Genomic DNA, 16,273 nt, shown 5'->3' with positions numbered 1-16,273 from the left:
TTGCTGTTCATGGCAGGGATCTCTGTGTCGGGCTCCTCCAAGATATCCCCAGGGATCTGCAGAGTGCTGGTGGGGTCTCTGACAAGTATGGTATGCAGTTTGTTGTAGAAGCACCAGGCTGCAGCCTAGCATCAGAACTATTGCTGCACTCCCTGGCCTTGTAGTACCCCGATGCCTTTCCTTTGCTTTCACACAGCAAGTCTGCTGATCCCTGTCATACCTCTTTGCCTGCATCCCCCATGCAATCTGCTCATAGATGTCCACATTTCTATGGCTGGTCCATAGCTGTGCTTGCATTGCCACTTCTCCCACAGGCCCAGGAGATCCAATTCTTCATGTGCACTCCAAGCAAAAGTGCATCTAGTACCTCTTTGTGTTTATGGGGCTGGCATGGGCGGTTGAGCAGTTCTACACAACAAGGATAAGCTGCTAGGTTTGCTCACCAGGGTGCAATCAGGGAAAAATCATTTCAAAAACAATTTTAGAGTGGGGGTGGCTCCTGGGCTCTGTGAACCCTAGCCAGTGTAGTTTACAATTGTGACTAGAGGGCTCACGGTCACAGGGGATGGGGCATTGTGAGACAGCTGTGGAGGACTGTTAGGGATGACACAGGCCGTGCAATGTTTGCACTTGCACTGTGTCAATCTCAGTAGGTCAACCATGGTGCCACACCGTTGAGGGAGGTGGCGTTACTGTGTCACTGTAGTGGGGCACTTACATTGGCCATAGACAAACTGGAGCGTAGACAGGTGCACAAATAGGTAGACAAGGTGTAGTAGGTCCTAGCCGGGGCTCGACCCTTCCGGACAGGAGGGGAGCCACACCGACTCACTACTGTGGGAACAAGCAGTCAGTTAGTCCCGAAACTCCGGCTCTTTAGTGCAGAGTCGGAGCAACCACAGTTAAAGCTCAGGCCCTTGACTGCAGGGGCTGAGCGAGCAAATAGATCAGAGCCCAGGCCCTGGATCAGGGCGGGGCAAACACAGTTAGCTCAGGCCCTTGGTTGCAGGGGCTGAGCGAGCAGACAGTTCAGAGCCCAGGCCCTGGATCAGGGCGGGGCAAACACAGTTAGCTCAGGCCCTTGGTTGCAGGGGCTGAGCGAGCAGACAGTTCAGAGCCCAGGCCCTGGATCAGGGCAGGGCAAACACAGTTAGCTCAGGCCCTTGGTTGCAGGGAGCTGAGCGAGTGAATAGTTCAAAGCCCAGGCCCTGGATCAGGGCGGGGCAAACACAGTTAGGCTCAGGCCCTTGTTGCAGGGGCTGAGCGAGCAAATAGTTCAAAGCCCAGGCCCTGGATCAGGGCGGGGCAAACACAGTTAGGCTCAGGCCCTTGTTGCAGGGGCTGAGCGAGCAAATAGTTCAAAGCCCAGGCCCTGGATCAGGGCGGGGCAAACACAGTTAGGCTCAGGCCCTTGTTGCAGGGGCTGAGCGAGCAAATAGTTCAAATAAGGTACGCCTAGGCTTCTGTAGCAGAGCGTTGGGTGAGGGGGGAGCCTGCCACCCGTGCGGAGGGTGGCAGGGGGGAACGCAGGCCCACCCACTCCACTGCGTTCCAGCCCGGGGCCCTAACAGCGGTTGCTGCCGCTGCTGGTCAGTGGGGTATCCAGACCGCAACACACTGACATAGGCTCACACTCAGTTGCAGCCGGACCGGGGTCGGCTACCCCCGGGCTACTTCCGTGATCCCCCTCAAAGCCTACCTCGTTCGTTGCGCCGGGATCGGGCCAGTCCACCTGCATGGGCTCCTCTCTGCCCGGGCTCGGCGGCAAGTCTGGTAGCTCTGCCGGGAAGTCCGGCCAATGGTCCTCAGGCGGCTCCTCTGGGTAGCAGCAGGGGCGAAGGGGTTCGGGTCCAGTCTCACCCTCAGGGTTAGTGGGGTGCGGTTTCCAGGGATTCTCCCAGTAGCGGGCGTGAACGGGCTCCGGCGGCTCCTCCTCGTAGCAGGCCCGGGGTAGCTCAGGCCAGCTAGGGTCCAGGCCTCGGTCTTCGACGGTCTCCTGGCCGGGAGCTCCCGGCCGCACGTCTGCTCCCTTCAGTGGCTGGCCGCCGACTGAGCTCTGGCGGCCGGCCTTTATACTTCCTGTCCCGCCCCTTGACTTCCGGGGGGCGGGGACAGGCGGTGGTGGTCCCACCCACTCTGGTGCCTGCACGTGGGCTCCCTCTTCCGGGCAGGAGGGGAGCCACACCGACTCACTACACCCCCCCCCCCTTAAGACTGGCTCCCGCATGTCGGGGCCAGGTCCTTCCATCTCCCCCATGCGGGATAGGAAGTCCGCATTCGTATGGTCCTTACCAGCTCGATGCTGGACCGTAAATGCGTAGGGCTGTAAGGCGAGGTACCACCGCATAATGCGGGCATTATTATCTTTCATCCGCATTAGCCACCGGAGGGGGGCGTGGTCTGTGACGAGGGTGAACGGGGCCCCGAGGAGGTAGAAGCGCAGGGCATCGCAGGCCCACTTCACCGCGAGGGCCTCTTTTTCCACCACTGCGTAATTCCTCTCACGGGGGAACAGCTTCCGGCTGAGATATAATACGGGGTGGTCCTTTCCCTCCACTTCTTGGGACAAGACTGCCCCTAACCCTACGCCGGAGGCGTCGGTCTGTAGGATGAATGGGCGTTTAAAGTCCGGGCTATAGAGAACCGGCTCCTGGCAGAGGCACTTCTGCAGTGTCCGGAAGGCCGCCTCACATTCGGGGGACCATCGTACCTGCCGGGGGCTGTCCTTCGTCAGAAGCCCAGTTAAGGGTGCTGCGATGGTCGCGAACTGGGGGATGAACCGTCTGTAATACCCAACGAGGCCCAGGAACTGCCGAACGTGCCGTTTGGTCGACGGGGTGGGACAGTCCAGGAGGGCCTGGACTTTCCCGACGAGGGGCTTGACCCGCCCGCCCCCGACGGTATAGCCGAGGTAGTTGGTCTCTTGCCAGGCAATACGGCACTTTTTGGGGTTGGCGGTCAGGCCCGCCTGTCGTAGGGACCCTAGGACCGCCGCAACCCGGGGCAGATGGTCCTCCCAGCCGCGGTTATAGATGACCACGTCGTCTAGGTACGCTGCCGCATAGTCCTGATGGGGTTGCAGAAGTCGGTCCATCAGCCGCTGGAAGGTGGCTGGGGCTCCATGGAGACCGAATGGCATCTGCGTGAATTGGTACAGCCCCGTTGGAGTGGCAAAGGCGGTTTTCTCTTTTGAGGTCTCCTCGAGGGGGATCTGCCAGTAGCCTTTGCTGAGATCCAAGGTGGTGATATACTGGGCCTCCCCCAGGCGTCCCAGTAACTCGTCCACACGGGGCATCGGGTAGGCATCGAAGTGCGAGATGGCGTTTACCCTCCGAAAGTCGATGCAGAAGCGGCGGGTACCGTCCGGCTTGGGCACCAGGACCACCGGACTACGCCACTCGCTCTGGGACGGCTCAATGATGCCCAGAGCCAGCATGGCTCTTACTTCCTCCTCGACTGCATCCCGCATCCGATAGGGCAGGGGCCGGGTCGTCTCTCGAACCACTTTCCCCGGCTCGGTCTGGATGGAGTGTTTGACCAGGGACGTGTAGCCCGGTACGGCCGTGAAGGTTCGTTTGAAGGTCTGCAGCAGGCAGTTAGTCTGTTTACATTGCTCTTCCGTGAGCGATTGTCCTAATTGGGGTGCCGGGGGGTCATCCGTCGAGGGTACGTGGGGTCCCAATTCCGGCTCGGGCGGGCATGGGTCAATTAAGAGGCCCTCCCGGTCCTGCCACCGTTTCAGCAGGTTTATGTGATACCGCTGGGTTCCCTTCCGCTTGTCCGGTTGCCGCACCTCGTAGGTGACGGGACCGACCTTACGCACGACGTCGTAAGGTCCCTGCCACCGGGCTAACAATTTTGACTCACTAGACGGGAGGAGGAGTAGGACAGGGTCTCCTGGTTGGAACTCCCGGACTTGGGCTCCCTGATCGTAGGTTCGTTTCTGCCGCTCCTGCGCCGTCTTCAAATTTTCGCGGGCCAGGGCTCCGGCCTGGGCAAGGTGCTCCTGTAACTGGATGACCTATTTCAGGAGGCCCTGGGCTGGGGACGCTGACTGTTCCCAGGTCTCTCTCATCAGGTCTAAGAGGCCCCGTGGTCTGCGTCCATACAGCAGCTCGAAAGGGGAAAATTTCGTTGAGGTCTGCGGGACTTCTCGGATGGCTAGCAGCAAGGGTGGAAGGAATTGGTCCCAGTGGCGGAGGTCCTCTGTGGGGAATTTCCGCAACATGCTTTTCAAAGTGCGGTTAAACCGCTCCACCAACCCGTCCGTCTGCGGGTGGTACACGGACGTCCGGAGTTGTTTGATGCCTAAGAGGGCACAGACCTGTCGCAACAATTGGGACGTGAAGTTCGTTCCCTGGTCGGTCAGGATCTCTCTAGGCAGTCCTACTCGGGCGAAGATTTTCAGCAATTCCCCCGCGATAGTCCGGGCGGTAATACTTCGCAGGGGGATGGCTTCGGGGAACCGAGAGGCATAGTCCACCAAAACCAGGATGTATTGAAACCCCGCGGCACTTTTCGGGAGGGGGCCCACGAGGTCCATGGCGACCCGTTCAAAGGGCGTCTCCATCACTGGCATGGGGACCAGGGGTGCCTTGGGGATCCCGGGCGGGGCGACCCTCTGACACTCTGGGCAGGAGGCGCAATATTCTTTCACCTCCTGGGAGATTCCTGGCCAAAAGAAGCGCGCCAGGATTCGAGCGAGGGTCTTCTCTCGCCCCAGGTGCCCGGCGGCTGGCACATCGTGGGCCAACTTCATTACCGCCCGCCGGTGACACAGGGGCACTAACAGTTGGGTTTGTGGTTCCTGGGTGCGGGGGTCACGGTCCAGGCGGTAGAGCCGGTCCCGGCGCAGCTCAAAATGGGGCCACAGGGTGGCCCGCTGGGGGTCCACAACCCTCCCGTCTACTGCCGCGAGGTGCTCGTAGAAGCAGCTAAGGGTGGGATCCTCTCGCTGGTCCCGACAGAAATCGGTATTGAAGCAGGGCTGAGGGGCTGGCTCCGGCGGCGGTCCCGCTGCGTCCGTGTCGTCTATCTCGGTCGCCGGACCCTGCTCGGGGGTCTCGGAGGAGGACCCCAGCCGATCAGCCTCCAGGGCCGGCGTGGACCGTAGGACTTCCTCAAAGGCCGGCCAGTCCCGACCGAGGATCACAGGGTATGCAAGATGGGGAGCTACCCCAACCACCAGGTGTCGGGTGATCCCCGCGATGGTTAGGGGGACCCGGGCGCTGGGGTATGGTCGGACGTCCCCATGGATGCATTGTAGATGAATACATCCGAGGCGGGTATCACCCGGCGGTACCAGGTCCTTACGGACCAACGTCTGGCCACAACCCGAGTCGATCAAGGCCCGCGTAGTCCGTCCTCCGACGGCCGCCGGGACGGTCAGCTTGGGGTTCATGGCTGGCCTGGCTCGAGTGTGGCCCGCCCACACTTGCCCATAGCTGCAATCCATCTCCGGACAGTCTCGCCGGAGGTGCCCCATCTTCCCACAACTGAAGCAGGGTCCGAGTTCAAGTCGTCTGCTCCGGGGGCCTTCTCGGCTTGGGCTCCGGGGGGGGCTTCGCCGAGCCCTTGGGGGCCCCTGGCCCGGGGCCACTGGTCCGGTCCGAGGAGCCGGGTCCGCGTGCCGGGTCCGGGTCTCGCGGCGGGGGTCGGGCCTTGGTGCAGGGTGTCGTGGTCCGCTCGGGGGTTCCCCTTTCTTTTCGCCGCGGGCTGGTTCGGGCCCGGGGCGGCGGAAGGTGGGCCCTACTGCATCTTCGGCGGCCAGGAAGTCCTCCATTAGTGACACTGCCTGGGCCAGCGTCGTCGGCCGGTGGCGAAGCACCCAGGCGCGCCCTCGGGAGGGTAGGGTGTGCACGAACTGCTCCAACACCACCTGCTCGGTTACCTCCTCCGCCGTCCGGGTGCCGGGCTGTAGCCACCGTCGGCAAGCCTCTTTTAAGGTTTGGGCCACTACCCGCGGTCGGGCCCCGGTGGGGTAAGTCTGGCCCCGAAACCTTTGTCGGAAAGTCTCGGGACTGACGTCGAGGGCGTCCAATATCGCGGCCTTCACCAGGTCGTAGTCCCGTGCTTCCTCAGCCGCCAATCCACGATAGGCCACCTGGGCCGCCCCCGTCAGGTAGGGGGCTAAGAGGGTAGCCCACTGGTCCCTGGGCCACCCGGCGACGAGGGCTACCCGCTCGAACGTGACCAGGAATGCCTCCGGGTCGTCGTCTGGGCTCATCTTAGTCAAGCGAAGGGGGGCAGCTAACCGCAGCATCTCCGCAGCCTCCCCTGCCGGCCCCGGTGCGGGGCGAGGGAGCGTGACCAGCAACTGCTGCAGCTGGACTCCCAACTGCCGCACCAGCTGTTGCTGTTGCTCGAGCTGGGCTGTGTGCTGCTCCTGCTGCAACTGGAGTTGGGCGGCATCTCGCTGCTGTTGCTGCGCGAGCTGAGAGGCCTGCTGTTGCTGTTGCTGCTGCAGCTGGGCCGTCTGCTGTCGCTCCTGGCTCTCCGTGAGCAGCTGAAACAGCCGCTCCATATCCATCCTTAGAACGGGGGGGGGCAACGGCCACTCCCCCTCTAGCCCCTTCTCACAGGGGCAGGGGCTCGTGCCCCACGTTGGGCGCCAAATGTAGTAGGTCCTAGCCGGGGCTCGACCCTTCCGGACAGGAGGGGAGCCACACCGACTCACTACTGTGGGAACAAGCAGTCAGTTAGTCCCGAAACTCCGGCTCTTTAGTGCAGAGTCGGAGCAACCACAGTTAAAGCTCAGGCCCTTGACTGCAGGGGCTGAGCGAGCAAATAGATCAGAGCCCAGGCCCTGGATCAGGGCGGGGCAAACACAGTTAGCTCAGGCCCTTGTTTGCAGGGGGCTGAGCGAGCAGACAGTTCAGAGCCCAGGCCCTGGATCAGGGCAGGGCAAACACAGTTAGCTCAGGCCCTTGGTTGCAGGGAGCTGAGCAAGTGAATAGTTCAAAGCCCAGGCCCTGGATCAGGGCGGGGCAAACACAGTTAGGCTCAGGCCCTTGTTGCAGGGGCTGAGCGAGCAAACAGTTCAAAGCCCAGGCCCTGGATCAGGGCGGGGCAAACACAGTTAGGCTCAGGCCCTTGTTGCAGGGGCTGAGCGAGCAAACAGTTCAAAGCCCAGGCCCTGGATCAGGGCGGGGCAAACACAGTTAGGCTCAGGCCCTTGTTGCAGGGGCTGAGCGAGCAAATAGTTCAAATAAGGTACGCCTAGGCTTCTGTAGCCGAGCGTTGGGTGAGGGGGGAGCCTGCCACCCGTGCGGAGGGTGGCAGGGGGGAACGCAGGCCCACCCACTCCACTGCGTTCCAGCCCGGGGCCCTAACAGCGGTTGCTGCCGCTGCTGGTCAGTGGGGTATCCAGACCGCAACACACTGACATAGGCTCACACTCAGTTGCAGCCGGACCGGGGTCGGCTACCCCCGGGCTACTTCCGTGATCCCCCTCAAAGCCTACCTCGTTCGTTGCGCCGGGATCGGGCCAGTCCACCTGCATGGGCTCCTCTCTGCCCGGGCTCGGCGGCAAGTCTGGTAGCTCTGCCGGGAAGTCCGGCCAATGGTCCTCAGGCGGCTCCTCTGGATAGCAGCAGGGGCGAAGGGGTTCGGGTCCAGTCTCACCCTCAGGGTTAGTGGGGTGCGGTTCCCAGGGATTCTCCCAGTAGCGGGCGTGAACGGGCTCCGGCGGCTCCTCCTCGTAGCGGGCCCGGGGTAGCTCAGGCCAGCTAGGGTCCAGGCCTCGGTCTTCGACGGTCTCCTGGCCGGGAGCTCCCGGCCGCACGTCTGCTCCCTCCGGTGGCTGGCCGCCGACTGAGCTCTGGCGGCCGGCCTTTATACTTCCTGTCCCGCCCCTTGACTTCCGGGGGGCGGGGACAGGCGGTGGTGGTCCCACCCACTCTGGTGCCTGCACGTGGGCTCACTCTTCCGGGCAGGAGGGGAGCCACACCGACTCACTACACAAGGCAACTTATGTTGACCCAACTTTGTGGTGTAGACCAGCTGAATGAGGCACTATAGTGTCTGTTCAAGACTCAAAGCTTTTAAACTACTTTGTTGTTTTAATCAAATGCTCTTATTTCTTAATCCTATTTAAGCTATTGCCTCTGTTCATACTGGAGTGCCACAATCTTGCCAATTTGCAGCTGTGTTTGCAGTACATCCATGTTTGAACTTGTATTCAATGTTACCAACTGTAATCGGGGGGGGGGAAGGGACGGGAGGGGGGAAGGTGGAAGAGTACTCATCTCTTGAGCACTTCCTGCTGCTGTGTGCAGTACTGCAGTCTTTTCCTCACTCCTGGGGCCCTCTGTAGCTTATCAACCTTGCTTGGTTGGTTTTCAGTGGCTCAGCCCTCTGGCCAGGTCACACACTCAAAATGAACCTCTTCCAGTGTAACTGAAGTCCTATTTCCCTCACCAGGGTCTTTAGCCCCAGCTGTAGGGCCTTTAAATTCAGCCCTTCTCTCAGGCTTCCAAACAAACCTTGTTCCCTTCTCTGGGGTTAAGTTAGGCTTGTTCCCCATCCTCCTTGGGGTTTACACCACTTCACCAGTGATCATTGGAGGAACGCAGGCCCACCTACTATGCTGAGTTTGTTGCCAGCACAGAGTGCCCGAGGACAGCAACAGCGGGGTTCGTTGCCCAGTGTGCTTCGTGCCAATAAACACACCGGGGGAGAAGCAGACAAAGTTTATTTGGGATCCCAAAGGGGTGCTAGGAGACAGGCACGTCTCAGATCAAGCACACTAACAGGAACAAGTTTCAGAGTAACAGGAACAGTTTCTTCTTTTATACATTTTGCAGTTAAGCCTCACCCCCCCCCTTCCCCTCTAGCTCTCCCCTTCTCCCCCCATTCCTCCCTTTACCCCTCCCGTCCCTGGTAACAGTTACTAAGCAAATAACGATTACATTTAAGCAGTTAAGTCATTCTTGGCAGCTATAAGCCTAGCTTGTTAGTAACTTCTTTAAACTGTTATCTTGTCCTTTTTCCCTTCAGCCAGAAACATGCAGGCCTCATTATTACCGCTTGAGCAGGGGGTTGCACACAGATAACTGGTTGCTTACATATTCCGATTGCACCTGGCTTTTGAGGTTGATTAGAGTTTAAACATGGAAGGATAGAGTTTGGTTCACTTAGTCCTAGTGCAGGAAGGCTTCATTGACACTTTGTGGCCTTCCACCCTCCCGAGTTACCTAGGGTGATGCCTAGTGACGTCAACAAGTTCAACTCCGGGACCCTATAAACAGCAGTCATGTACTGCTCACTTCAATTCATTGCTATACTTCCCTGGGCCTCTTCCCACCTGGCCCCTGTATCACCACCCCTTACCTCAGGTTAAAGTTCTCCACTCCTCTCTCTCCCAGTTTAAACTCTGGTTATCTCTCAAGCTCCTTTGGCCAGAGAGGAGCATCTTCCTTGCCCCTCTGGTCTCAGCCAGGAACTGTCCTGCTACGGTCCTGCAGCTCCTTTTATCTGCGCCTGCTGGGCTCTGACTGCCTGCTTCTGTGAGGCCTCTGTAGGCAGACCCAACTTCACTGTTCCTTTCCTGGGGTGGGGTGTAGTAGGAACACAGGGCCTCCTGTAGGGAGCTGTAAAGGCCAGGTAAACCCAGTTACTCCAAACTTCACGATTTCATCATGGGTTTCATGATATTTAGTCCTTTTTTCTTATAACCCTGGAGTCATTGACACATCATTATCTCCACTTTCATGTTTTTAAAAAAGCAAGTTTCTAGCAGTGGTTACCGAGATCGTGTGGTTTTAGAGAAATGCTGGGAAATGTGTGCAAAATACAGAAGGGAAATAAAAAAACTTCAAATCTGTATTAAAAATCTCATGATTTTGAAGCCAACCTTGAATTTTGAGGGCCTGACTCACCATTTTTCAATGCTTGGGGTTGGCCATACTGTTTTCATATGTATGTTTGATTGAGTGCACATTAGATATTGAGCAACAGAGGGTCCTGTGGCACCTTTGAGACTAACAGAAGTACTGGGAGCATAAGCTTTCGTGGGTAAGAACCTCACTTCTTCAGATGCAAGTAATGGAAGTCTCCAGAAGCAGGTATATATCAGTGTGGAGATAACGAGGTTAGTTCAATCAGGGAGGGTGAGATGCTCTGCTAGCAGTTGAGGTGTGAACACCAAGGGAGGAGAAACTGTTTCTGTAGTTGGATAGTTCTCCTACAGGTTTTTGTATATATGCGATTGTACCTCAGTGCTTGGCTGTAGACGATGGATCGTGTGGTGTGACTGGGGTGGAAGCTGGAGGCATGAAGGTAGGCGTAGCGGTCGGTGGGTTTTCGGTATAGGGTGGTGTTAATGTGGCCATCGCTTATTTGTACGGTGGTGTCCAGGAAGCTCTTGTCCACTCATGCCCCTTCTCTACCTACGCTATATTGATGACCTCTTCATCATCTGGACCCATGGGAAGGAGGCCCTGGAAGAATTCCACCATGCTTTCAACAGCTTCCACCCCACCATCAACCTCAGCCTGGACCAATCTACACGGGAGGTCCACTTCCTGGACACCACCGTACAAATAAGTGATGGCCACATTAACACCACCCTATACCGAAAACCCACCAACTGCTACGCCTACCTTCATGCCTCCAGCTTCCACCCCGGTCACACCACATGATCCATCGTCTACAGCCAAGCACTGAGGTACAATCGCATCTTCTCCAACCCCTCAGACAGAGACCAACACCTACAAGATCTTCACCAAGCATTCTCAAAACTACAATACCCACACAAGGAAATAAAGAAACAAATCAACAGAGCCAGACGTGTACCCAGAAGCCTCCTGCTACAAGACAGGCCCAGAAGAGAAACCAACAGAACTCCACTGGCCATCACCTACAGTCCTCAGCTTAAACCTCTCCAACGCATCATCAGTGATCTACAACCCATCCTGGACAATGATCCCTCACTTTCACAGACCTTGGGAGGCAGGCCAGTCCTCGCCCACAGACAACCTGCCAACCTTAAGCATATTCTCACCAGCAACCACGCATCGCACCATAACAACTCTAACTCAGGAACCAACCCATGCAACAAACCTCGATGCCAACTCTGCCCACATATCTACACCAGCAACACCATCACTGGACCTAACCAGATCAGCTACAACATCACCGGCTCATTCACCTGCACGTCCACCAATGTTATTTATATATGCCAGCAATGCCCCTCTGCTATGTAGATTGGCCAAACTGGACAGTCACTACGCAAGAGGATAAATGGACACAAGTCAGATATCAGGAATGGCAATATACAAAAACCTGTAGGAGAACACTTCAACCTCCCTGGCCACACAATAGCAGATGTTAAGGTAGCCATCTTACAGCAAAAAAACTTCAGGACCAGACTCCAAAGAGAAACTGCTGAGCTTCAGTTCATCTGCAAATTTGACACCATCAGATCAGGATTAAACAAAGACTGTGAATGGCTATCCAACTACAGAAACAGTTTCTCCTCCCTTGGTGTTCACACCTCAACTGCTAGCAGAGCACCTCACCCTCCCTGATTGAACTAACCTTGTTATCTCCACACTGATATATACCTGCCTCTGGAGATTTCCATTACTTGCATCTGAAGAAGTGAGGTTCTTACTCATGAAAGCTTATGCTCCCAATACTTCTGTTAGTCTTAAAGGTACCACAGGACCCTCTGTTGCTTTTTACAGATTCAGACTAACACGGCTACCCCCCTGATGTTTGTGCTTGGACATTATGTGGCATCACCAGGTGACCACAGTGTCTTTATGCCAGATCAGTGAGATTAAATGTGCATCAGCAATGCCATGACACCTACAGGACTGACTGACACTTCACTTGGCTGAAGCCTGCTTGTGGTCTCTTGCAGATTCATAGCCCGGCCCCTGGGCAGAAAGCTAGGGGTGAGGGACAAGGTGAGATTGAACGCTCCACCCAATACTGTGCTGGAAACCTTCTACGCTACTCATAGCAAGAAGCCAAAGGAGGTGAGTTCCTTCTTCTACCATCCTCCTAGATTCAGACCCTTGCATCCAGGCACCTTCTCATCACTAGCAAGCTACAATTTAATTGAACTGATCTCTAATTTGCTAGTTATGAATCCCCATATTCATATTGTACATTGCAGGTGGCACCTGCATGTAGAACTGCTGAAAAACCCATTTTTTTTCCCATAAAATGTTTGTTTACAAATTTTGAATTTTCTCTCTATCCCTTTTGTTCTCCCTATTTCTGCAACAAGGTTAATGATCATAGAATATCAGGGTTGGAAGGGACCTCAGGATATCATCTAGTCCAACCCCCTGCTCAAAGTAGGACCAATCCCCAGACAGATTTTTGTCCTAGATCCCTAAGTGGCCCCCTCAAGGATTGAACTCATAATCCCGGGTTTAGCAGGCTAATACTCAAACCACTGAGCTATCCCTCCCCAACCTTTGAGGCATAGGCTGTTTTATTTTTCCACTTTTTTATTTTGTTTCCTTTTTCTAGTCTTTAACTGCAAAACTTTTCCAATTTTAGAAAAGTTACAAAGTGGCAAAAAGAGAACTCTCTCTGTAACTTTTCCAGAGGTTGAAGACATTTTGAAAAGTTAAAGAATGGAAAAAGGCGGGGGGGGGAAGCACATCCTTCATTTTATTGAATTCAGTGAGAAGAAGTTATGATAAAATCAGGGACAAAGAAAAACAAATATCTGAAACTTTAAAATCCCTTGTTTTCAAAAACTGAATGAAATGAAAATTTCCTATAGAAAATTATCATAAAATGAGATCTTCCACAAAAAGTTTTGATGAAATCCCATTTTCAGCAGGAAAATGTTTCAGTCAAAACATTTTGGCCAGCTCTGCCTGCATGTAATGACTCATCTCACTCTGCGTTTAATGCTAATTCTCTATAAAGATTTTGCTGTTCATAGAATATCAGGGTTGGAAGGAACCTCAGGAGGTCATCTAGTCCAATCCCCTGCTCAAAGCAGGACCTAATCCCAGCTAAATCATCCCAGCCAGGGCTTTGTCAAGCCGGGCCTTAAAAACCTCCAAGGAAGGAGACTCCACCACCTCCCTAGGTAACGCATTCCAGTGCTTCACCATCCTCCTGGTGAAATAGTGTTTCCTAATATCCAACCTGGACCTCCCCCACTGCAACTTGAGACCATTGCTCCTTGTTCTGTCATCTGCCACCACTGAGAACAGCCGAGCTCCATCCTCTTTGGAACCCCCATTCAGGTAGTTGAAAGCAGCTATCAAATCCCCCCTCATTCTTCTCTTCTGGAGACTAAACAATCCCAGTTCCCTCAGCCTCTCCTCATAAGTCATGTGCTCCAGACCCCTAATCGTGTGTGTTTTTTTTTTTTTTTCCCTCTGCTGGATTCTTTCCAATTTTCCCACATCCTTCTTGTAGTGTGGGGCCCAAAACTGGACACAGTACTCCAGATGAGGCCTCACCAATGTCAAATAGAGGGGAATGATCACGTCCCTCGATCTGCTGGCAATGCCCCTACTTATACAGTCCAAAATGACGTTAGCCTTCTTGGCAACAAGGGCACACTGTTGACTCATATCCAGCTCCTTGTCCACTGTAGGTACTTTTCTGCAGAACTGCTACCTAGCCATTCAGTCTCTAGTCTGTAGCAGTGCATGGGATTCTTCCATCCTAAGTGCAGGACTCTGCACTTGTCCTTGTTGAACCACACCAGGTTTCTCTTGGCCCAATCGTCTAATTTGTCTAGGTCCCTTTGTATCCTATCCCTATCCTCCAGCGTATTTACCACTCCTCCCAGTTTAGTGTCATTTGCAAACTTGCTGAGAGTGCAGTCCACGCCATCCTCCAGATCATTAATGAAGATATTGAACAGGTATCTGTTGCTGTACCCATTCGTTACCTAGATAAGTAATGGACAGTGACAAGGCCTGCTTGGGTCAACAATGCAATACTGTTGCAAAAAAAGTGAACCTCTTTCTGGGATATAATGTCAGGAGTGTGGAAAGCTGGACATGAGAAGTAATTCTTCCACTCTACTCAGCACTGATAAGGCCTCAGCTGGATTACTGTATCCAGTTCTGGGCACCACATTTCAGGAAAGATGTGGACAAATTGAAGAAAGTTTAGAGTAGAGCAACAATTATTAAAGCTCTAGATAACATGACCTTCTGCAGAAAAGGACCTGGGGATTACAGTGAACAAGAAGCTGGATATGAATCAACAGTGCGCCCTTGTTGCCAAGAACGCTAATGACATTGGGCTGCATTAGAAGGAGTATTGCCAGCAGATAGAGGGATGTGATTATTCCCCTCTGTTAGGCACTGGTGAGGCCACACCTGGAGTTTTTTGTCCAGTTTTGGGCCCCCCACTACAGAAAGGATGTGGACAAATTGGAGAGAGTCCAGTGGAGGGCAATGAAAATGATTAGGGGGCTGGGGCACATGACTTATGAGGAGAGGCTGAGGGAACTGGGCTTGTTTAGTCTGCAGAAGAGAAGAGTGGGGGGGGGGGGATTTGATAGCAGCCTTGAACTACCTGAATGGGGGTTCCAAAGAGGTTGGAACTCGGCTGTTTTCAGTGGTAGCAGATGACAGAACAAGAAGCAATGGTCTCAAGTTGCAGTTGGGGAGGTCTAGGTTGGATAAATCTGATAAGTTTGAAAAATCAGGATGGGGTTGGGAGTTATAGGTTTCTATATAAGAAAAAGCTTCAAATATTGGGACTGTCCTTATAAAATTGGGATATCTGGTCACCATAATTAGGAAACACTATTTCATTAGGAGGGTGGTGAAGCACTGGAATGGGTTACCTAGGGAGGGGGTGGAATCTCTAGCCTTCAAGATTTTTTTTAAGGCCTGGCTTTACAAAGACCAGGCTGGTATGATTTAGTTAGGATTGGTCCTGCTTTGAGCAGGGGGTTGAACTAGATGACCTCATGAGGTCTCTTCTAACCCTAATTTTCATTGATTCTATAATTGTGTGTGGAAGGGGCAGGAGGCAGGATTGTGTGTGGAAGGGGGGATTGTGACTGGAAGGGATGGCAGGGATTGAGACTGGAATGGGTGGGGGGGATTGTGTGTGTGTGGAAGGGGCTGTGGGAGATTGTGACTGAAAGGGGTGGGAGGAGGATTGTGTGTGGAAGTGGCAAGGGGATTGTGTGGGGAATGTGAAGGGGGCCGATTGTGGGGGGGGGGGCAGGGGGCAGATTGTGTGTGGACGGTCAGGGATAGATTGTGACTGCAAGGGGCAGGGGGAGGATTGTGCGTGGAAGGCACAGGGGGATGATATTAGTTCTGAGGGATTTGGGAGGGGTTTTCATTTTAGTTTTTAAGAGTGGCTTAACTAGGTTTTTATGATTGATTGGTAACATCATTGTGGGTTCCTGGAGTTTGGACGGGTTCCCACTGACCAAACTGCCATAAATCAGCAGGCCTCTCAGAGGAAGTCTCCCGCTCGTCCAAGTGAATGCAATCACTCCAACTGCAAACCACTGCACAGTTAGGTGCTATTGGAGCCTCTGCTAAGGAGACTCCCATCCAGGCAGGTGTGAATGCTGCCTGGAGTTAGCAGGAGGCGTGGGTGAGGCCCAAAGAGCCCTGGGCAGAATGGGACAGATAGATCACAGGAATAAAGACACTGAGATTGTAGATGTAGACTGACCAAGCTTTGGACTCATTCCGGCCCCTGCCCCAGGTGGGAAGAGGGATTAGTGAGGGAGGCTGGGCACTTCTGCTATTTGTGCCATCAGGGAGTGAGTCCTGTTTGCTTGGCTGTTTTCCAGGGGCAGCTGATCAGTTTATCCAAGCAGTGTGACTTGCCTACCAGAAAGGTGGAGAGGTGGTTCCGATACCGGCGGAACCAGGACAAACCCAGTCTGACTACAAAATTCTATTCAGTGAGGTGAGTGCTATGGCCAGAGGCCTTGGGTCACTTCAACCATCCAGCAAGGTCTGAGCTCTGCAGTCTGTACACAGCCTCCCAGCACCTGCGGGTGCCAGCTGGAATGTGCCCTTCCCGCTGCCCCTCTGCTTTGTCTCCCCCCTCCTGTACTGCCTCCCTAGCCTAAATCAGAGGCCTCGCTTTTCCCTCCACCTTCAGCCCCTGGACTGTCTCTTGGACCTGTCTCCTCCTACCCCTGCCCTCAGGGACAGCTCACAACATTTTGGCACCTGAGGCGGGGAGCTCAAATGACACCCCCATGCCCCCTTGCTTGGGCCAAAACTTTGAAAGGTCTCAGTTCTGCCTTCTTCCTGTTCTACTCCTCTCATGGTACTGCTCTGATATCTACCAATAAAGG

The 16,273-nt window shown here is 54.6% G+C and overlaps 1 protein-coding gene across 1 annotated transcript in view; it reads left to right on the top strand.

Moving 5' to 3' along the window:
- LOC128828746 (ceramide synthase 2-like) overlaps nucleotides 1-16,273 on the top strand; it is a 60,687-nt gene that overhangs the window by 15,561 nt on the left and 28,853 nt on the right. Inside the window, exons 2-3 of the mRNA XM_054013669.1 lie at nucleotides 11,867-11,984; nucleotides 15,758-15,876. Coding sequence (XP_053869644.1) covers nucleotides 11,867-11,984; nucleotides 15,758-15,876 — 237 coding nt within the window. The remainder of the gene's footprint in view (nucleotides 1-11,866; nucleotides 11,985-15,757; nucleotides 15,877-16,273) is intronic.

The sequence above is a fragment of the Malaclemys terrapin genome, chromosome 24 (genome assembly GCF_027887155.1).
Source record: "Malaclemys terrapin pileata isolate rMalTer1 chromosome 24, rMalTer1.hap1, whole genome shotgun sequence".
NCBI classification, from domain to species: domain Eukaryota; kingdom Metazoa; phylum Chordata; order Testudines; family Emydidae; genus Malaclemys; species Malaclemys terrapin.
The sequence above is the reverse complement of the archived record's forward strand: the minus strand, read 5'-3'. Positions and strand labels throughout refer to the sequence as shown.